Source organism: Mustela erminea, chromosome 2 (genome assembly GCF_009829155.1).
Source record: "Mustela erminea isolate mMusErm1 chromosome 2, mMusErm1.Pri, whole genome shotgun sequence".
Classification (NCBI taxonomy): Eukaryota; Metazoa; Chordata; class Mammalia; order Carnivora; family Mustelidae; genus Mustela; species Mustela erminea.
The window spans coordinates 100199728-100221698 of NC_045615.1; the positions used below are offsets into that span (position 1 = coordinate 100199728).

Consider the following 21971-nt stretch of genomic DNA (forward strand, 5'->3'; position numbering starts at 1 on the left):
GTGCCGTGGCATGAGGCAACCATCCTCTCCCTTGTCCCCTGCGGCTCTGGCCGGTCCCTCCAGCCCTTGGGCTAGAGCAGTGATCGGGCAAGCGTCCAGCAGAGGCCCCTGGCTCGCCCCCCGGTCTGGCCACAGCGTGACCCCCTCCTGGGCCCTGCGGGACTCCGGATGTCTGAGTCGCCAGGGCCCCTCATCCAACTTGGCCATGCCCCAGTGCGACTTGCCGGGCGGTTCATGAACTCCCCTGGAACCCTCGCGGGCTCAGATTTCTGCTGCTGTCAGCAGCAGGGGCAGCGCCTGCCAGGACCGCAGGCCTGAGGGATGTGGGTGGCATGGGGCCTACACCCCTTTGGTCTCCCTTGCTTGGGAATGTGCCGAGGACTCTTGGGTCCCCAACGGAGACTGGTGCCCCTGGAATCCACGCTGCCCGGCACTGCTTGTGATTGGTCCCCGAGTGAGCGGACGGCTGGAGGTGGACTGGGCTTGGCCGGGCACCCCACCTCCAACTGTGTGGCTTTAGGCAAGCCACTCACCCTCTCTGAGCCTTGACTGCTGGTCTAAAAACAAGATGGAGGATGCCCCCCTCCCCAACCGCCCCCACTGACCCATGGGAACTGGGTATGAGTGTGACTTGCAGGGGTGAGGCTTCTGCCTGGGGGGCCCACCATGCCCCCAGCACCCGTGTGGGGGAGCCAGCAGGGCTCAGCCTGCGAAGTCTATTTCTGCAGCTGAGGCTGTTCTCAGTCTCTGGGAGGCATGAGGATCTAGTGAGACTCTAGTTGTTGGTTTTGTCCAGAGGCTTGGTAGCATGCCCACCCCATGTGTCCCATAAACATGTGTGGGTACATGCAGGCCCCCCACATCCCGACCATTCTCCCCACATTGAGGGGGGCAGCCAGGGCGGGGGTCCATGCCTCCCCCTCACAGGTGGGGTGACCGTGTGGCTCGCTGAGATGCATCCTCCTGCTCGAGGATGCAGGTCGAGTTGGAGAAGCATGTTGTGAACTCTGGCCAGGGGCTCTTCCCTTTAGGGGCCCCTCACGCATCCCCAGTGCCCACCCCCATGCCCCGACTCCCCATTATGCCCAGACTGGGACTCTGGGTGGGTCAGGAGAGGGTTCCCCTTGGGCTCCAAGGTCAGGGGTGGAAAGGAGATCCCATCCACCTATTCTGTGACGTCTGCTTCTCAGCTAGGGACTCACACACAGGGGCCCAGGCTACGGCGGTCAGCCTAAACCAAAGGCGGCCTGTGCGGGAGTGGCAGAATCCTGTCTGGGAGATGGGACCTGTTGTCAGCCAGCCCCTCGCCCACCCAACTGCAGGTGGCCAGGGGCTACTCTGCCTGGGAGCCTTCCCCCACAGTTGGCAAAACCCTTGGAGGGGCGGGATCTGCGCTTCAGGGCTCACAGTAACAAGGGCCCCAGGGGCTGTCCCACGCATTGATTTCCACGCAGGACTGCCAATTGTCCCCGAAACTCTGCAGGAGAAGCCACCCATCAGCTGTGGGGGCTAAGGCCAGCTCTGTCCCCCTACCCCGAGGCCCCTGGAAGCCCAAGTCCTGGTCTTGCTTCCAGGCAGAGGGAAGGAAACCAGCCGCAGAAACTGCTGGCTTGTCCGGGTTCTGGTCTCTGATGGGACCGGGACACTCCTCACCAGGTCATTCCTATGGCCTCAGGCACAGAGGATCCCTACCCCGGGCCTTTCTCCCTTCCATGGGTGGGCACTTGGCAGGGTCTGCACCTCTCCCGTGTGTGCTGGGCTCACCCTGGTGGAGGCGCGTGCCCACCAAGCTGTGTTGGGGCGGGCAGTCCCCGAGGGCCACGTCAGATGTCACCCATCCCCTGCCCCTTCTGTGTAACCCGTTGAGCCATTTACTCTAAGTCTCTGCTCCATCACCTGCCTCCCTGTGCCTCACCCACACAGACCGTTCCCCATTGCTCCCTAGCAAGATGCTCCAGCTTGTCTGGGGGAACAACTCAAATCCCACCTCCTCCATGCAGGCCCCCAGCACAATGAGTTTCTCCCTCCCAGAGGGTTTCCCAGCACAATGCCCTGCCCATGGCACGCCCTCTCATGTGGGGCATTCAAGTGACCAGCCAGGCACAGCCCAAGGGTGACAGCGGATGGGGCAGAGGGAAGCCCAGCGACGCCTTGAGCCAAGTTCCAGGGACTTCAGAGCCTGAGCCTGACCTGAGCCAGGGCCTGGGGCACCCCGGTGGGACTCCAGGGTCAGCCAGCTGGGGACCTGGGCCCAGCCAGGTTCTGTCCCTTTAAGCAGACCTACCGTGGTGGGCGGTGGGGAGGGGGGTGGTGGGGCGGGGCAGGGCCTGTTTCCTGGTCCTCCTCCCCACACACAGATGAATCACCCCATGAATCAGTGGGCAGGGAAGACTCGGTTCCCACCGCTTCTTTCCACATGAAAACCTTGGGCCCCACGGCTGGAAAGCAGACTCTGTTTATTTGGGGTTTTGACAATCCCTCCCCCACCCCATCCTCCAGCCAAAGTTTTGAAGTCAACAGTCAGTCCCGACCAGATTCAGCTGTTAGCATTTTGTTTTGTTTTGTTTTCAAAAATAAACTGTAATTCACAGGCTTTGGAAGTTCTAGTCGGGAGGAATTTGACACAGGGCGAAGCAATCAAGGCCAGGTGTCCTGTGGCGCCTCCGGGGGAGAGGAAGGGGCACAGCCAGGATGGGAGAGCCTGGGACCAGGGGCGGCAGGGAGAGAAGCTGGGCTTCTGGGCTCCGCCCCAACATTCTTGCACCCGCAGAGCTCAGGGATAGGCTGTGCACTGCACAAAACCATTCTTAACAAAGATCACAGTGTGACTGGCTTCCCTTGGAGTTGTGCAGTGCACAGCCTGCCCAACTGTATGCACTAGCCCTCCAGCTCATAATGCACAGCATGGACTGAGACCCAATTCTGTTACTCTAACTCTGAGGTCACTGCCCTTATTCTATCAGAAAAAGCCCCCACCTGTCTAACCAAATGGGAGGGCCGTCTGCAGATGACCGCAAAGCCCCACCTGTGCCCATCTGTCCATAATGCTAAACAGCCTGCACACCAGATGACAACATCTTATCAGTGTGTTGAGGGACCCAGGCATCTGGCTTCCATCTGCATCTGCAGCCTCCCCTGCTGCCCCTCTCCCCCAGAACCCCAACTCCGGTTCCCTCTGTCAGGAATGTCCCTTCCCTCATCCTTCAAGCCGGGGCCAGCACACCTTGTCTGGGGAGACTGCCCCGACTTGGCAGGCTCAGTGACCGCTCTCACCCCTCTGGGTCTCACAGCCCCTCATGACCCCTCCCAAGGCGTGTCCCTCTGACGGTCCCCATGGCCTGGACACCCCCATTCCACAGCACTGAGCAGGGAGCAGCAAGAGAACACATGAATAAGCAAGGAGTGCACGAAGGCTCTGTGGGAACAAATGCACCATCTCGGGGCCCCTCCACGGCCCCCAGCGCCCCCCGCAAAGGCCCTACTCGCCCACCAGGGGCAGACTTTGAAGCCCCAGGAGCCGCCTCCCGGGTTTAACTAGTTCCCGGAACAGTTCCCTGTGTTTTCCTTGCTCTTGAAAACTTGCCTGTCCCCAGGTGACAGTCTCCCCACCCAGCCAGGAACAGGGATCTCAGATCCCACTGTGGCTCCCAGGGGGCAAGGTGCTGCTGTCTGTGGCCCTCGGCCCCAGGCTCTGGCCCTTGGATGCAGGGCTCCACCAGCATGAGTCCCACCCAGCAGCCACATACAGGGAGCTCCGGGCATTTATGAGACCAGTGAAGTCTCAAAGCACTTATACGAGGCAGGATCTTTGCCCATTTCACAGACCAGGAGACCCACGCCCTAAGGCCCAGAGCCAGGTCCTTTGACGCTGACCCCAGGTGCCTCCTCTGCTCCGGGCTGGTCCTCTTTAGTCAGTGATGGGTTGTCCTGCCCAGGGGCACCCAGCTGGCCAGACTTCGACTTGGGGTCGGTCTGGATCTTCTAATGTGCCAGCCGCATGGAGGAGGGGCTCTGCCACCAGCTTATCTGACCTTTATCGAAAGGGTACCCAGGACTCTGGGTAACCTGGAAGCCAAGGTGGGGTCAGCCTGTGGCTCTCCTCTAACAAGAAACCCTCCCTGCCCTAACTGGTCCAGTGGCTGACTCTACTGGGCCCAGGCTCCCCGGCTGGGTCGTGCACTGAACAAGGTCCGTGGAATTCCCTTGGACACAGGGCAGCCCTTCCACGAACACTGCCTTCCAGCACATTCCTTCCTCTGCTATTTCTCCTCTCCCACAAATTCCATTTATGTCAGAAACACCCACTCATCAGTATTGAGGTCTATTCGTACTCAAGTCTGTTAGCTTTAATGCCTCACCTCACTGATTGTCCAGTGACCCAGCCAGAAAGGTCCCATTTCACAGATGAATCCGAGGTGCAGAGAGATTAGGAGACTTGCAGATGGGGTAGCTGGGACTCACTGCTGAGCACTTGGACATGAGAACAGAACTGAGTCTCAGTTCTGGCTCTGCCTACCATGCACTACAGGGGCTGAAGCATACAGTTGGGCACGCTGGGCACTACATAACTCCAAGGGTTCTCTGGCTCCTTCTCACACTAGACATGGTGTTCGGTTTAGGGCACATTCATGTATGTCCCAGCCACATCTTCACTGCACTGAGGACAAGGTGTCTGTGACTTTATTCTCTTTCTTTCTGTTTATCTAACACGGTTATCAAAATCAAACAGGAAAGCCACTTCCTCAAGGCGCTGGAGGTCGGCCCTGTGTACAGAGCCGCAGATGGAGACTCAGGGGGCCTGGGCTCCGGCAAAGCTGTCCCTCCCCACCTGGGGTAGGACTGGCCCCGGCTGAGCTTTTTCTTATAGAGGGCCATGACAACAAGACCTAAATAATGCACATGTAAGGCTTTGACGGCCCGAAGACAAGCCTGGTGTCTCCCCCTTGACCTTGGTAAACCTGACGGCTTTTCTTCCTCAAAGCAAGTACTGGGAGGAGGTGATACTCAGACCCTAGGGCAGGACATGCCACCCACTTAACCAGGTGCCTTCCACGGACACTTAAATAAACAGCCAGTCTGTTGCCACGGACCCCAGGGTGCCCCCCCGTACCTGGTCAGCCCCCCGACCAGCCCCTGTCAGAAATCCTCAGGTCTCATCAGCTCTCCTCGCCCAGGGCACTGGCCTCCCTCCCACTGGCTGGGCCCATCTGTATTCTGCACACCTATTACCCATAAACCTTCAGTGGCTCTTCGCCCCCTGAGGATGGGTCACCCTCACAGCATTTCCCGCCATCCTTCTCTGCACAGGTGCTCTTTGTACCCACCTCTAAATGGCTGTCTATATGCCACCTCCTCCAGGAAGCCCTTTCCCCTTCTGGAGGTGGTGTCTCCCTCAGTGAGGTTCTGCACATAGTCATCTGTCCCTCACGAGACAGGAGTGGGGATTTCATAGGGACCTGCTAACAGGGATGAAGCCAGGCAGGAAGGGGAGGCCAGGTGGCATCAGAAGTCTGTGCCTGGTTTGTCTTGAAAGCAGTGGGAGCCATGGCTGGGCTTTGAGCAGGGAGATCTAAGTCTTACGACACTCCCCTTGGTCTGCTGTGTGGAGGTGCAGGGCCCGGGAAGAAGTCTGAGCAGGCAGACCCCAGGGGTCATTGTGGGACCCTGGCCACCCCTCCAGGCTGATATCAGGAGCACAGAAGGTTGGGGTGCTCCCTGGGCCCCACCCCGGTCAGAGAATCTAGCTGCTCAGCACTGCGGTCTCCGCTCCCCTCTCTGATGGGGCTCCTGTCTCTGCCGTCCAGCATGTGGGCAGGTGGAGAAGGATGGGAAGCATCACACTGCCTGGTCCCCGTGGCTGAAATTCAAGACAAGTGCAGGAAGCCACGAAGGGGATTATAACACAAACACTGTGCAAAGCTCTTAAATAAATAAAACAGGGAGAGACGCTGTCGGAACCTGCATTGGGCTTGCACAATCCAGGCAGATTATCGAACACCAGTTGTGAACTGCCCTCGGGCTCTAAGTTTTGAATTAATTGTGTGTGCGGAGACCTATGTGTCTGCAGTTGGGGGCAGGGAGGTTTTGTGGGTCACGGGGCTCTGCTTAGAGGAACAAGGAAGCCTCCTCTCCCTACAAACCCGTGGAGCACATTCGTCTCCATGTTTACCCAGCCAGTTGCCAGGCCGCCTGTGGAAATGGGGCTCCACAGAGCTCCTGGAAGGGTAGTGAGCCCTCTTCCCTAGGGGGTAGGCAAGGAGGGCTGGAGGGTCAGAGGGTCATAGGGGATTCACCTGTCGCACAATGATCCATTCACTCCACAATCCCTACTGTGTGCCAGGTGCTGGAGCAGGCCTGGTAAAGAATCAAGGCCAGACCCCCACCCTGTGAGGGTCAGAGCTGGTGAGACAGAGATACGACAGAGATGCCTGCCCCCACTGGTGAAGAGAGGGTCTGCAGGGACCTGGGGTGGGCTCATGGGGCTGAGGATGTGGTTGCCTGGGCATAGTGGTCAGGGAAGGTAGCTAGTGGGTAGTAGGACATCTAGGCCCAGAGAGATGAGGATGTGGTTCCATGAAGGTGAGGGAACAGGCATCTGAGGCTGCATGCACAGCACGTGCAAGGGCCCTGTGGCAGGGAGCAGCTGGGTGGGCGGGAGCACGGAGGGTGAGGTGGCCCTACGGGGTGGGAGGGGCCAGACAGCACAGGGCCTCATGGGTCATTCAGCACTGGGGAGCTGCTGAGGGTGGTCCTTCTGGGGAATGGCAGAACGGATTGATCTAGGTTATTGGGGCCACTGCGTGGAAGGATGAGGGAGGTGGGGCAAGAACGGCTCGGCGTCAGGTTCCAGAGGGAGCTGAGGGCTCGCCTGTGGGTGGAAGTAAGGAGCCAGGGAAAGGAGACATGACAAATACGTCTGGCCTAAACTTGCCGGCTGAGGACCACGGCCAGCAGAGACACAGGATTCCTGCCCAGAGACAAGCCAGGCACTGGGGACTGGACCCCCATCATCAGCGCCTGGACACCCAAAGGTAGGCCAAGGTGAAGGATGGTGAGCCGGTGGGAGTTCTGTGCGGGAAACCCCTGGGATGGGCAGCCCCTTGCTGGACACTACCTGTGATATGACCCACCGACCTCCGGCCAGACCCTCGGGAGGGCAGGGGCAGAGTGGACGATGCTGCCAGTGATACTTGATGGAGGTTGAACCCCATGGAGCCAGCGACCCCGGCCTAACCAGGACTCTGGAGCTTGGGGATCCTGCTGCCCCCATCTGCAGAAGAAAGCCTGAGCCCCGTGATAGTGCAGCTTTCAGAGCCAGCCAGAGCAGGGTCCTGGCCTAGCTGGGTCGCTTCCTGGCCCGGTGACCTCACACCGATCACCTGACTGCTCTTTTCCTCCCTGAGTGCATCTGTGCTGTGCAAAGGGCCAGACTGGCAAAGGTAGGGCACAAGCCAGAGACCCCGGTGCAGCAACCATTCCCTACGGACTGGGTTTAGTGCAGGGAACTGGCAGAAACCTGGTATCTGTGGTCCTCGAGCATGGGTGATGCTGACAGCACAGGCCCCAGGAGTGAGGGTGGGCCCACAGAGACCAGAACATGCCCCACCAGCCTCTCGCAGGCCCCAGGTCCCTCCCGGGGCCCTTGCCCCTGGGGCTCTGGCCAGGTCAGGGCTGCAGCCTCCTATGCCTGTGAGGCTGGTCCTTCTGCCTCTGCTTTGCTCCGGTCCCTCCTGTCCGCCCCATCCTCTGCCGGGAGAGCTCCAGCTCACCTTCCGCAGCTCAGCACAGAAGCCAACCTGGCTGGGTAGACCAGACACGGTGGGGGTCACAGATAAGTCATCTGCCGAGGGTGCTAATGTACCCACAGGGCTCATGGTCCCTGCCACGGTTCTCCCCGGCACCTGTCACTGCAGGAGAGGAAACCGGGGTGCACAGCGTGTCTAAGGCCCCACATGAGAGCCCCAGCCCGTGACCTTGTGCTGTCAGCCCTCTCCTGCTTGCCGACTGACCTCTGCACTTGTCTGGGGTCAGGCTCCTCCCGGCTTCTTACCGCCCCCACGTCGAGGTTGTCCCAGGCACGGACGGGGCCCTGTGTCGCCAGCTGGACACACAGACAAGGTGCTTTACAAATGGGGCCTCTATCTTTAAGAAATGTGGGTTCTGAAATGCTTGGGACCTTCCCTTCCCCAGCCCTGGAGCCTTATTCTAGTAGTGTCCCTCACATGAAGGAGTCAGGGTTGGGGGCCCCATGGACACAAGCAAGCTGTCTCTCGGAGCCATTTGCCTGAAGTGGGGCAGCCAGTGCCAAGCCCCTGGGCAGATGGGCCACAGCGGGCGCTCATTCAATGCCAACGCCTGTCTCAGACACTCTGCAGGGCACCCCGCCTCCACCCCTTGCTCTCCAGGGCACAGTCTAAACACAGATCTGACCCTATCACCCTCAACTTCCTCAAAGCCCTTCACTGGCTCCCCCAAATAATCACACTTAATCCTACACAGTCTTCCCATACCGGGCTCCCCAGAACCCCAGGGTCCCCGGAGGAGGGCATACACGTTCTGCCAGCAAAACCCTGGGTTTTATGATTCTCTGTGTGTGTCTGTGTGTTTTCCTCACTGCAGGTTCTCTCAGAACTTCTGACAGACTCAAAGCTAGTGTGAATCAGCACCGCATGGATGGTGTTGATGCTCCCAAACTTTTCGGGCTGTGAGACACTCATTTTCAGAATACCAGACCCAACCCGGGGAATTCTGGCCTACTGGATGGAGTCTAAGCCAATGACAGGACACTCGTGGCCGCCCGTCCCCCCATCCCCGCCAGCTTGCCCAGCCGCGGCTGTTGCCCCCCAACCCCCACCCCCACTCCACGCCAGCTGTTCCCGGCTCCATGCTCTCCACATGGGGCCTCACGCTCTCCCCCCTTCCTAGAGAACCGTTCCCTACCACTACCTGGAGGACCTGTCCCCCCTCATCCGTGGGATTCAGTTCAGATGCTCCTCACCCCCGAAGTCTTCTCAGCACCCCAGGCAGCTAGGCTCCCCACGGTGCTCCCAGGGCCCGGCAGAGCCAGGCCTCATAGTCAGCTTCTCCCCCCAGCGGCTGTAAACTGAGGGCACACACAGGGCTCTACTCATCTTCATGAACTTGGGGCTCAGCACCCAGCACATGGTGACCGTGAGTGGGTCCCTATTGAACTGACTTCCTAAGAGGTGCCCTCAACTAATAAAGGGGCAGCAGTGTTTTCTAGCATTTTCTTCCAGGCTCAGGGTCCAGCGGTGCAGCAAGAAGCAGTCCTGGGTGAGCTGTGGGTGGGGGGAGGCTGTCCCAGGGTCTGAAGGGAAAAAGGAAGTCCCCCCTCAGCAGCCTGTCCCAGGAGGCACGAAGCCACGCAGAGACCCCACAGCCTTGCTCACCATTCCCAGGCAGCCCCCTGGAGACTTGAACTCTAAGTGCCGCTAAAAAGAAAGGAAACACTGGATGCTGCTCAAGAGAACATCCGCTCTGGGTTAGATTCAAGCCCAGGAAAGATTTTTTCCCAGCCAGCACCCGGACAGAGCAGGAATATGGGACCAGCCAAAACCAGACTCAAGATAGGTACGTTTTGACCAGGCCAGAGAGACACAGGGAAGGAAGGAGCTAGACCAGACCCCTTGGGTGATCAGGAGGGCACCGGGTTTCACCCTTCAGGACTTCTGTGACTTTGGGCCTCAGTTTCCCCACTCGCAAGGCCAGGGATCTGGTTAGATAATTTCTGCCCATCTTGCACAGCCAGCGCGGACCTCGAGGCTCCTCCCCAGCTCTGTGCCTCAGTTTCCTCGGGGGGCACGTTTAGTCCCACCCGCCCCCCCGCCCGTTTCCCCCGCAGAGCGCTTACCCGATGGGCAGGCGCCCTTCTGCAGCTGGCGCACGGGGGTCCCCGAGAGCTCCAGCGCGCGCCGGCTGGCCGCCTGCAGCGCGCATACGTTGGCGTAGGTGTGCCCGTCGGTGCCACACACAGCGTGTGCCCAGCGGCAGCGGCACACGCCCCGCGTGCACTCCAGGCTCTCCCCGCAGGGCGAGTCGAGAGGGCGGCCACACGGCTCGCCCTCGCTGGCCGCACACACCAGGCAGCAGTTGCACAGATCGGGGACGTAGCCGCCGGGGCAGCGGGGACTCGGGCACCGCGACACGTCGCAGCGCGCAGGACACGGAGCCGCTGGGGGCTCCCGGGCCAGCGCCAGCGCAGCCAGCGCGGTCAGGAGCAGCGCGCGCGCCGGCATAGCGGCGGCACCGGGGGCGGGCTGCAGCACTGGGGACCGGTTGGGGCCGGGCGGCAGCCGCTTGCGGAGGGGACAGGGCCGGGCGCGCGGCCACATGCGCGGGCGGCTCAGGCGGGCGGGCCGCGGGGCCACAGGGACATGCCGGGCGCGCGGACCTCTGAGGCGCCCGCTCCTTCTCGGCAGCTCTCGGGGCCCCAGCGCATTTAAAGGCGCGCGCGGCCCGCCCTCGCCGAGAGGGGCGGCTTGGCCCCTCCGCCAGCCCCGCCCCGGGCCTTCCCGGCCTGGACCCACCCGCCCAGAGGCAGTGGCGGGACTGGCCTGCCTGGTCTGGGAAAGGCGGGATATAGGTCAGCTGGCGGGCCCTAGGGGCGCGGTCGCGGGGCTGAGGGGACCCCAAGGCACAGGCCTCGGCCCCTCCCAGAGTCCTTATGCCAGCCCTGTCCGTGTCCAGGGTTCCAAGGACTGGAGCTACTCCACTCCCCAGGGACCTGGGCAAGTCAGTTCTCCCTGCTCCTCCTCCCCAGTGCGCTCTCCTCCCCCAGCTCCGGCGCTGGAGGGCAGATGTCACCCCTCCTGGCTTCCCACCTCCACTGGGGACAAAGTTTCCAGAAGGAACGACCTTGTGCCTGACTTCTGTCCTCACTCTTTACAGCTTGGAGGATGTGGCCATCTGTCTGCCATGTCTCACAGTTCTGTCTGCCTGGGGCTTCTAGTTCCAGCTCTCTCTGCTCTCTGACCCTGGGAGTAGGTTGCAGCTCTGTGCCTCGGTTTCCCCTGCACAGAAGGGCAATGAAGAGGGCTTAGCTCCTTCCCAGGATTGCTGGGAGGACCCCAGGGAAGGGGTGGGCGATGCAGGCAGCAACGGGGCTGGGGACTGGCAGAGGGCACCCCAGGAGCTGGCCACCACCTGGTTAGAGGCTCCGAAAGCAGAGGCAAATCAGAGTGGCGACTCATTGCACAAGAGAAAACGTATATGTGCAGACCCTGGACCTGGGGGTCCTCACCCTGTAATGCCTGGGAAGACTGGCTCGCAGCATGCTTTTTATTTTTTAAATGCTTAAAACAAACTGCACAGCGTTAGAAGGGATACAGTACTACCAGAACACGGGAATTAAGTACACAGAACGACAAATCAGTCCGTGATATATACACGGGCTTCTCGGTGAGTGTGTTCAGTGACAACATCTGGCCAGTGACGGGTCACCAGCCAAGATTTCCAGGCAGTGCTGAGCAGAAGGGATTCTTGGGGGGAGGGGGTGCTGCAGCAGCCAGCATGGCCTGGACATAAGCATTCTCTCGGTGACAGTCCCGGGTGGCTCTGTGGCTCGAGCCTATTTTGCCAGTGAAGGAAATGAGATTCAGGGGGAGGCGTTGGTGAAAATAAGGACATGTGTTCTCATCCAGGTTATGGACACCCAGGTTAGGAACCTCCTCCCAAAGGAGGGACAGGCAGCAGGGGGACAGGGATGGGGCTGGGGGTGGGTCCCATCCCTAAGGACTGGGCACCGCGGACAGGTCAGGAGGGATGAGGCCCTGCCAGACAGGTGTGTTGGAGGGAGTGGCTCCGACTGTGAAGATCGTGGGGGCAAGAGCTGGGGGACCCAGGGCATGAGCACCCATGGGGTCTGGAAGAGGCAGTGGCCTTAACCATGGAGGTGAAGGACAACAGGGCAGCGGGTGCGAAGGGAGGTGGGGCTTCTCCTAGTATAAGAGCAATACGACACATATATTCTGCTTCAAAAAACCTGGAAATGCATTTTGCCTTAAAGACGTGGAGCACCTCGGGCCCTTCCCTGGAATAAGCTAGAATGCCAGGGGTTGGGCACCCCAGGCTGGACTGGGCCCAGCTGCCCCCACCCCTGGCCAGGGCTCCTGGTTTGCATCTCCTGCAGGGTGGGCTCAGGTCTCAGAGGTAGAAGGAGAGGCCCACACAAGGGGGGCATCATGACCCAGAGTGCGCCCTTTGGGGAGTTGGGGGACATATCACACTGTAGACGTCCACCCCTCAGGGCAGGGCTCTTGGGTGCCTGGATACCACGGTTCCCAGAAGAGCAGAGACCTTCAGGTGGGGCCAAGAACTCATTTCTCTTCTCTCTTTTGTGTATAGAGGGAGAAACTGAGTCTCCAGAGGGGCTCCAGGGCTGGCTACTGCTGCAGACTGGAGTTGTACGACCCCCTGTGGCTTACAAGTGACAGCCACTGGCGCTTCTGGGCCCTGGAGGACCGTGCCTGCCTCCATTGATTCAATATTCACACACTTAGGAGACTGGTATTAAGGTCCTTTGGGAAGGCTGCAGAAGGTAAAGGTCACAGCAGGCTGGGACTCAGCTCTGGGCCTTTCTGCCAGTCGGGTCCAGGCTCTTCCCTCAAGACCACACTGCCCCCAATGGCCACCTATGTCCTTTACAACCACCTGGCCCATGGGCTATTACTTGTCCAGATGGGGAAACTGAAGGCCTGAGCTGAAGGACACATACAAACTTCCCTCCCGCACTTGGAAGCAGGATGTGGTCCCCGGGGTTGTCTTTATTCTCCCCTGATGTGGCTGGGCTCCCGGAGGCCACAGTGAGCAGGCGCTGGCGGCGGGCCCAGAGTGCTCTGCAGGCTTACAGCGGGAAGTCCATTTCCAGATGTCAGGGGCAGCTGCCAGGGAGACGGTGCGAGCAGCGCCCCCTGCTGCTCCCGCTGCTTCCCGCCTCCTGCTCCACAGACAGGACTGTGGAGTGTCTGCGCTGTCTTGGGAACCCCCTCCCCAGAATTTGAGTCTCTCCCGGAGCCCTGTTCTCCTATGGGTGCATGTTTCTTGAAGGGGGACGCTCCGAGGGTTGGCGGAGGCTCTGCTGCCATCAGGACATACGTGGGACGGGAGGCTCCTTTCCTTAGTCCAGGTTTCTGGACTGTCGGGCCCGGGCACCCAGCCAGGCCCTCTGCTTCGCTCCGGCCGGCCCCTCCAACATCTCCTGCAAGGGCTGGGAGGCCATTTTTTCTGCGTAAATTTATCATCTGTTCATGTCTATTTACTCCTCCTTACCCATGCTTAAGGCTCTTTACAAACAGGGACAAATAAAAAGGAGAAGAGAGATACAAAGCAAAGCAAACAAAAACAAAAACAAAGGGTGGAAAAATAATGGAGAGCCAGAAGTGAGATTGTACAATTGATACAAATTCTTACCATGAAATGATATTTTTTGGTGCGGGCGCATAAACGTGGCTCTGAGCTTCCTAGTAGCCAGGGCAAAGAGGGAAATATGGTGTCCATGTGATTGAAAACAAGCCCATTGCTTCAAAGCAGCCCATCATTTCTCACCATTGGGAAGAGAGAAGGGTTTCCAGGGAGCCTCAGAAAGAAGATGTGCAGCCAGTGTCCTGACAGCAAGTCCTTTGTGGCTCCCCATAAAATACTCCTTGGAGTGGACCCAGGGTAAGATGGCCTGGGGCTTCCACAAGAAGCTCTGCTAGTCAGCAGGTGTGCGTTCGCTCTTCTGTCAGGTACGGGGCAGGGGAGCAACTGCTTCGGCACTAGTGCCTGAGCTTGGCAGAAAGTCCTGGAGCCTAATTCGGGAGCAGGGGCCGAGATACTGAAGTAGGTGGAGAGCTGCCTGACCCGCTCACTCGTGAGCGAGCCTGCCACACACCAGGCCTCCCCGGAGAGCATGACCACAGGCAGAGAGCTCAATGAACCTTTGAATCCAGTGACTGGGCTGGGGTCAGCCCATGTGACATGGGACACACAACACAGCAGGGCCAGAGGGTTATAGAAGGGGGGGGATAGGATCTGTGGGGACTGGAGGCCCTCAGAACCATGTAACGAGGACCCCAGACCCTGCCATGAGCGCCTCTAACAAAACATAGCCCAGGAACAGAGGCATGTCAGCTTCTCGAGGGAGGGGGCCCGGCATCATGGCAGGCCAGGACAGCAAGAGCCAGCAGAGCGCATTCTGGTGCTGCACCCTGCCTTATCCGTGCATTCGGCACCAGCACCTGCTGGGGGACACCCCAATATTCTGAAGCAAAGGGGATACTTTCCGTGGAGCTCCAGGTCCTGCGCCTATGCGTGGGGCTCTGGCTGTGAATGGTGTCCTTGCTCTGGGTTATACTCTGACTGCCATCTAGGTCATGCCTGACCCGGCTCCAGATGGCAGCCCCTTGCCAAGAGGGGACAGTCTCATCTCCCCAGGGCTGGTGCACACTGGGTGTCAGACAATGTCATCTACAGGGATCTGAATGGAATTGATTGCATCCAGGCCGGATCTGGGCTGGGCCGGGGTCGGCCTCCCCTGGGGTACCCCCACCCCACATCTTCACCTCTGCGGGGAGCCGAACGGTGACGCTGGGCCCTGGGCCTCAGGTCAAGCTGTTCAGACTCTGGGCAGGCTCTACCTTGTCACCTGACCCTTTTTCAGGCCCAGGCTTCCCATCGGATGAGGTCAGAACTGATGTCACCCGGGGACCTCAAAGACCATCCCTGGCCACGCCTAGGCCTGCGATAAGGCTCATCGGCCCGCATCAGTGGGTGACTCAGAGGATGGGGTGCGAGGGGGCAGTGACGTGGGCCACATCTCTCTTCAGCCCCTTCCCCTGGGCATTCATCGCCCTTGGAGGCTGTGAGTCCCTCCAAGGGGGAGACTTCTCTCCTCACCCCTGCCCGCTTCCTTCTTCCTCCTGTGACATGTGGGACCTCCTGGCCTCCATGGGAAGAAAGGGGATGGGCAGTGGCGGCCAGCACTCAATACTGCCCTCGGGGACCCTGTGACATCAGTGCCATTAGGATCCCATTTGGCAGGTGCAGCAGCCAAGTCACAGGGAGGTGGAGTAACATGTTCAAGGCCACACAGCCTGACTGAGGCAGAGGCAAGATCTGGCAGGCTGTCTGGCTAGAGAACACAGGCCCTGGAAAGCGTGCTAGGCCATGAGAACAGCTACACCAGGGACGCCTGGGCAATGTGGGGACAGAGGGGAGCCTGGGGCCTAGCAGGGGGCCACTCCAGGGACCACGGGAATGCAGGGCCTTCCCCTGTGGGGGCGTCCGAGAGCTGCTCTGACAGCTAGAAAAGGGTTTGCGGGACAGAGCAGAAGACAGAGAGCCCAAGGAGATGGTGCAGGGGTGCAGAGGGGCCTCTTCAGGCAAAGGAGGGGAACTTTTCTCCAACGGACGGGGTCAGCTGTGCTAAGACAGCTTGTGCTGACACACGAAGGCTGGGGCTAAGTGGAAGGGGTGCACAGAAGGTGGGGGACCCTGAGGGACGGCTGCTGGCATTCAGGAGCAAGACAGTGCCTCAGCTCCAGGTGCTTTGGCACAAGTGACAGAAAGCCCAGCTTAAAATGTCTTCAGCAGCAGGGGGTTTCCCTCTCTGACTGGCACAGAGTCCTGGCATCAGGTGTGGCCTGATCCAGGGACCCCGATGTCCTCTGGCCCCACAAACCATATGGACTGTGCTCCCATAGTGCTGGTTGTGGGATGGCCGCCAGCAGTACCAGGTGGCCCCCCTAGAGCGGATTCCTCCAGCAACCCAGCAAAGTCTAAGCGCATCTTACAGGCCCTGGTGGTTCTCACATCCATCCCAGACCCAGTCACGGAGGCCACGGAGTCAGGAGCTGCGTCCGGGCCAGCTCTGATCCCCTGCTGGGCTCCGCATTTTCCAGCAGGATGATATGACGGAAAGGCATGTCTGAGAGACTGAGCTAAAAGAAGACTCATGGGGACTGGCACCAGCAGACCTGGGCTCCCCTTCACAGGCTTCCCGATGGGCCAGCCAGCCTCCACTCATACACCTCTGATGATGGGGCGCTCACCACCCATCAGCGCAATCCCTTCAGTTGCTAGAATGTTCTTCCTTTGAGTTAAATTCTGCCTCTGTGACTCTCCCCTGTGGACTCTGGTAGACCCCAGAAGGCTATAGAGAATACAGCAGTCCCCTCATCTACAAAAGAAGGCTGTGCACATCTGAGGCTGGCCCCCAGTTGTTTCTTCTCTAGGCATTTGCTGTGTGACCTGGAGCCCCAGTTTCCTATCTACTGGAGGGTGAGAAAGAGACTTCCTCCTGGGGCTCCCAAGGGCCCCAGGAGGCAGGATGCTAGGATGTCCCCCAAGATTCCTGACCCCCTGGTATGCACACTCCACATAATCCCTTCCTGAGTGTGGGTGGGCCTGGCCTAATCAAGTGAGCCCTTAACAGAGACTAGTCCCTTCCTGAAGTCAGATGCTTGAAGTGTAGAGAGCATGGAAGTGTGAAGGGCCCATGAAGTGGGGCCATGGGGCAAGAACCTGGGGCGATGTCTTGGAGTTGAGGGGCCCCCGCCTGACAGCCAGCAAGGAAATGGGAACCTTACTCCTACAGCCATAAGAAGAGAATTCTTTTGACACCACAAGTGAATTCAGTGACACCCCTGTCACTGAACCTCCAGTCTGGGGTGCCGCCAGCCAACCCCCTGAGACTGTGCGTGAGGACCAGCCAAGTGTGCCACCCCTTGATCTGTGGAGACAGTGAAACACTAAATGGGTGTTGTTTTAAGCCACTGGGTTTGTGACCATTTGTGACATGGCACAGAAGACCAACATGGGGTGAGGGCTGAGTGAGCATATGGTAACCCTAAAGGCACAGGGGGAGTGAGTTGGGGGAGGTATGGGGGGCAATGGCCCAGCAAGGGTAGGGGCAAGGCCTGGAGAAGGGGGGGGCCCAAATGCCATCAGGATGGGTCGAGCCACTCATCCAGATCTGCCCTCTCTTGGGGCATGTCCTTAAATTCTGGGAACAACATCATAAGGGGTGCTGGTTATACCCATTTAGTGGATGCAGGAAACTGAGCTAGGAGAGTTTGAGCAGCTTTCCCAAGGCCCCTAAGCCCCTGGGTGATGGAATCAGGACTACAAAGCAGTTGAGTCTGACCCCAAAGTCCATGCTCTCTTCTCAGCGCTATACCCCTGCTCATACCCATTCTACAGAAGGGGAATCGAGGCTCAGGAAGGAGAGATGGGTTGCTAAGACAACCAGGTTTGTGGACAGGTCACCTTGACCGAGCCTCTGCCACAAAGCAGCACAAACCATTACCAGGTCCTCTGAAGAGGCTGCTATTACTGACATGCTCGTTTCACACATTTAGAAAACAGGGCACAGAGAGGTGCAGTGACTCGCCCAGGGTCACACAGCAAGTGAGCCACAGAATCAGGATTAGAACTCAGGCAGCGGGACTTGTGCCTCCTATGCAAAAGCTGGTTTGGGACTTAGCTGGCTGGGAGGCTCGGTCTGGAGAGCTGAGACAAGATGGGTAGGAAGGGGTCTGGCTGATTGAAATGATGAGATCAGGACTGCCGGGACAGCAGGGCTTGGTTTCTGTTAAGACAACAACCTTCAGCTTTGACTGTCTGCAGCCCAGGATCTTCTTGGAAATTGCTGCACCCCACCCCATCTCCGATGGGGGGAGTTGGACGTGACTTCTCTCTTGGGAGGGGACATCCTGTCTGCTCAGTCTCAGGATGGCCAGCCCCACCCACTCAGCTGGCCGCACCACAGCTCAGAGAAGCAGCCAGTCCTTCAGTCCCTGAGGCCCTGTCCCATCTTCACAGGACCTGGGGGCCGGTTGATGTCCCCAAATGGTTGCTCTGGCCATCCAGGCTGTTAAGCATGGCCCAGCTTGTCAGGAACAATGGGCAGGGGTCCGGAGCCCCTTTCTTCTTGCCATGGGCCAAGCTGTCCTTTGGGTCCCCTAAGCGGTGTCCTCAGGGTCCCAGGTGCCTGTTGTGCCTCAGATCTGAGGGTGATGAGGGCACTAATGGCTATCTGGGGCTCCCCTCCAAGACTTAATGCTGTGAGGGGACACAGGTGTCCCCAGGCCTGGCCCCCCACAACGGTCCCAGAGCCAGGACATGTCTGGGCACCTGCCATGTCTCCTGTAGTTTGAGTCCTCATGTACCCCCTTGGAGGATTTCTCACCAGCCCCATGTCACAGGGAAGAACAAGGAGGTTCAGAGAGGTGAAGTGACTTGCCCCAGGTCACACAGCGGGCCCTGGTTTGGGGGGTGGTGTGGGCTGGGAATGTGGGAGATGTCCAGTTGGAGGTTTTGGCCACACGGTCATGAGGAGCCAGAGCTAGAAGCCCACCAGGCGTCATCCCAGTGGGCTTGCACAGCTTCCGGGATGGGCGCCCCTCTCACACACCCACAGGGGCAGCCTGCCCGCTCTGTCCCTCCAACCTCCCCTGTCGGCAGCATCCCACACTCCATGTGGCCCCTGCCAGGCTGTGACCCCACAATGACCTGGGCTTCTCAGGCTGCACCCAGAGCAGACCTCCCAGCCAGCGTCTACCCTGCACTGGTGTCTGGCTCTAGACACAGATCCTGCTATCTTCCTGGAACTGCTCATCATTTTCCCAGTCAAGAGGCACCAAGTTTCACGGCCTTCTTGAAGCTCCAGGGAACTGACCCCAGCACCACTGGAGAGTGAACTCTGAGTGACCCAGCCCATCAACAGGTCCCACCCCCTTCCAAGGTGATCGGTTCAGGGGTGGGTCCTCTAACCCATGAGAGCCAATTCCACGTAAGGACCTGTTTGCTGGCATTGTGGGAAGAGATATTTTTTCCTCCAGTCCAGCCTTTTTCTTTCCTTGGCTTTGAGAGTCAGGAAAAGCTGTGACCAGCAGCGTCTGATGATCTTGAAGGGACTGTCTATCTTGGAATGAAGTCATGTGAAAAGTGGAACTGAGAGAAGGAGAGAAAACAAGCAGGTCTGGAACCTGGATCATGCCATGCCTGAAGCTGTACTCTGTTCTCAGTAGATTAAGCCAGCAAACTCTTCTGCCACTGAAATGAGCAGGGTTGGGTTTCCTGTGGTTACCTGCAGCTTACACTATTGTGCAGAGGCTGTCCTCAGCCAGACCCCGACAGTAAACTTCGATGAGGAGTGTTCAGCCCAGGAGTGGGAATTATGCACCTATTATTTAAAGAGTTCCCATAATGTGCCTTGTACGGGTCCTTCATGCCCACACAAAGTCCCCACCTCACAGGTGGGACATGCAGGTAAGAGCAGTGGAGTGGCTCTCCCAAGGCCCATGGCTGGGATTGGAACTCTGGTGTGTCTCTCCCAGGGCCCGTGGTGTTCCATCTCTGCAGGCAGCCCCTACCCAGCGCTGCACGTGCCTGGAGCCTAGAGCCTGGCCTCCCTGGACATCTGGACTCGGGGAGCCTCTGGTTGCAGGTGAGGGGCCTGGGTGTGACTGATGCCTGGTGCTCTGGGGGAGCACACAGTAGAACCATGAGCCAGCTTCGTGACCCCAAGGGCTTAGGCTCTGCCTTGTCTTGCCATGTGACTGTTGGAGCCCTGTTGTTCCTCCTTCACGTGGACACACTTGGCTCCTGCCCTCTGGTGTTCTGCTCCTTTCCAGCCCAGTGGCTGACAGGGGATCAGCTGACCAAGATCCGGGACCCTCCCCCCCACTCACAGTCTGAGCCCCGCCCTCCTTAGGGCAGATGTACCCCATGCTGCCCACCCTCCTGGATGACGGTCTCTGCCCTCCACCCACCTGCTCTCCCTTTGGCTCTCACCCATTCCCCTGCCAACACCCCCTGCCCCGATAAGTCCTAGGCAGCTCATCGAGTGTCCCTGCTCCCAGGACCCTCCCCGCAGGGACTTCCTCCTCCATCCCTGCTCGGTTCTGGATCCACACCCCAGTGCTGGCATCTCCAGAAATGACTGCACTTCCAAAACTCAGCCTCCAACAATTGACCCCCATTCCGTTTTGAAAATGATCACAGCTTCACTGACATACAATTCACGGGTCATACAATCCTCATGACAAAGCATATGATCCCATGATTTTTTGTAAATTCACAGAGATGGGCGACTGTCACCAGAATTGGTTTTAGAATGTTTGTATCTCCCCCAAACAAACCCTGTACCTGTTAGCAGTCATGGTCCTTTTCCCCTTCTCCCAGCCCCGGCAACCAGTAATGTGCTTTCTGTCTCCCTAGGTCTGCCCATTGTGGACATTTCATGCAAACAGAATCCTACGAGAGTGGCCTTCTGTGACTGGTTTCTTTCACTCAGGGTGATGTTTTTGAGGCTCACCCACATGGATGGACCTGTCCGTGCTTTGTTCCTTTCTAGAGCTGAGTCACATCCCGTGGTGTGGACACACCACACTGTTTACCCAGCTGTCCCTTGGTGAACGTTTGGGTGGTTTACAAGTTTCATTTTTCCAACGTTCATTTATTATGAACGTTTCTGTACAAGCTGTACATGGTCATAAGCCCATAGTTCTCTGGAGCACAGACCTAGGAGCGGAATTGGTGGGCCATGTGGTGCCTCTGAGTTCAACCATTGGAGGAACCGCCATGCCGTCTGCCCAGGTGATGACAGAGCCTTGCCTTCCCACCAGCAGCAGATGTATATGGCTCCTGTTTCTCTGCATTCTTGCCCACTCTCATTATTTCCACTCTTTAAAAAATTATTAAATAGTCATCCTAACACATATGCAGGGGCATCTCTTTGTAGCTTCAATTTGCATTTCCTGGTGATGTACGATGGGGAGCACATTTCCACACACTCTTTGGTCACTTGTGCGTCTTCCTTGGAGAAGCATCTTTCCGATCCTCTGCCCATACTAAACTAGGGTTGTCTTTTTAAATTATTGAATTGCAAGTGTTACTGGTATATTCTGGATAAAAGCCCCTTCATCAAATATATGATTTCCCAATATTTTTCTCCCACTCTGTGAGTGGTCTGTTAACTGGTGTCCTTTGAAGCACAAGAGTCTGATTGTGATGAAGTCCAATCTGTTTCTGTGTTTATTGCCTGTGATTTTTGGGTTCATCCCTAGAAGGCCTCACCTAACCCAAGGTCACAAAGACTTACTCCTGCGTTCTCCCCTAAGAGCTTTATGGCTTGAGCTCTTCCCTTTGGGTCTGTGACACCTTCTGGGTCATTCCCATGTGTGGTGTGAGGTAGGGGTCTGGCCGCACTCAGCTGTATGGAGACATCCAGTTGTCCCTGCACTGCCTTCTGAGGACATTGCCCCTTCCCCACTGAACGGTCCTGGAGACCCTCCCTCTTCCCACATGGATTAACCACTCTGTCTCTCCACCAGCATGCTCACATGGCCCCTGCATGTGTCCCAACTCTCTGACCCACCTTCTGGGTGGCAGGCCTCACTGCACTCTGCCTGCCTTTCCACAGGTGGCTCAGATCTTAGCCATCAAGACGTCCTTGCAATTCCGCTCCTTTCTTCCACTTTCTGTGTCTCTCTGTCTGTCTCTGTCATGGTCATCTGGTAAGCCCTACCCCAAGAACCCTGACCTGCCTCCCTTTCTTGCTGTCTCTCTCTGTGACTAGGAACTGAGGACCACCCAGGATGGTCACCTTGTTGAAGCCCCCCAGAGTGCTCATCTCCCCATCTGCCCCAAGCCTCCCCACTCCAGCCACTCGCTCAGTGGATGGCCCTGCCTCTCTCTTGTCACAACTCAGGGACTCACGCCAAAGGTGACCCCATTATTCCTCAAACCTCTCTTGCTGGGCTAGACCTGTCCTTCTAGGCACTCACCTTGCCTGATACCCCACAGAAGTGTAGAGGCAAACACTCTCTGCCCCCAACTTCCCACCAGCTTTGCACCACCCTTGGAGCACCCCACACCCTGCCCCACTGAGCACCTGCACTCCTGTGGCCCCCTTGCCCCGACCGCCGAGCAGGGGTCCCCGACTCCCAGCCAAAGCCTACTCCCACAGC

General features: G+C 58.4%; 1 protein-coding gene across 2 annotated transcripts in view; it reads right to left on the reverse strand.

The window, feature by feature from the left end:
* HTRA3 (HtrA serine peptidase 3) overlaps positions 1–10463 on the reverse strand; it is a 28861-nt gene extending 18398 nt beyond the window's left edge. For both annotated transcript variants that reach the window (XM_032333713.1, XM_032333714.1), the window contains exon 1: positions 9872–10463. In XM_032333713.1, coding sequence (XP_032189604.1) covers positions 9872–10352 — 481 coding nt within the window. In that variant the 5' untranslated portion in view covers positions 10353–10463. The remainder of the gene's footprint in view (positions 1–9871) is intronic.
* Positions 10464–21971: the final 11508 nt, after the last annotated feature.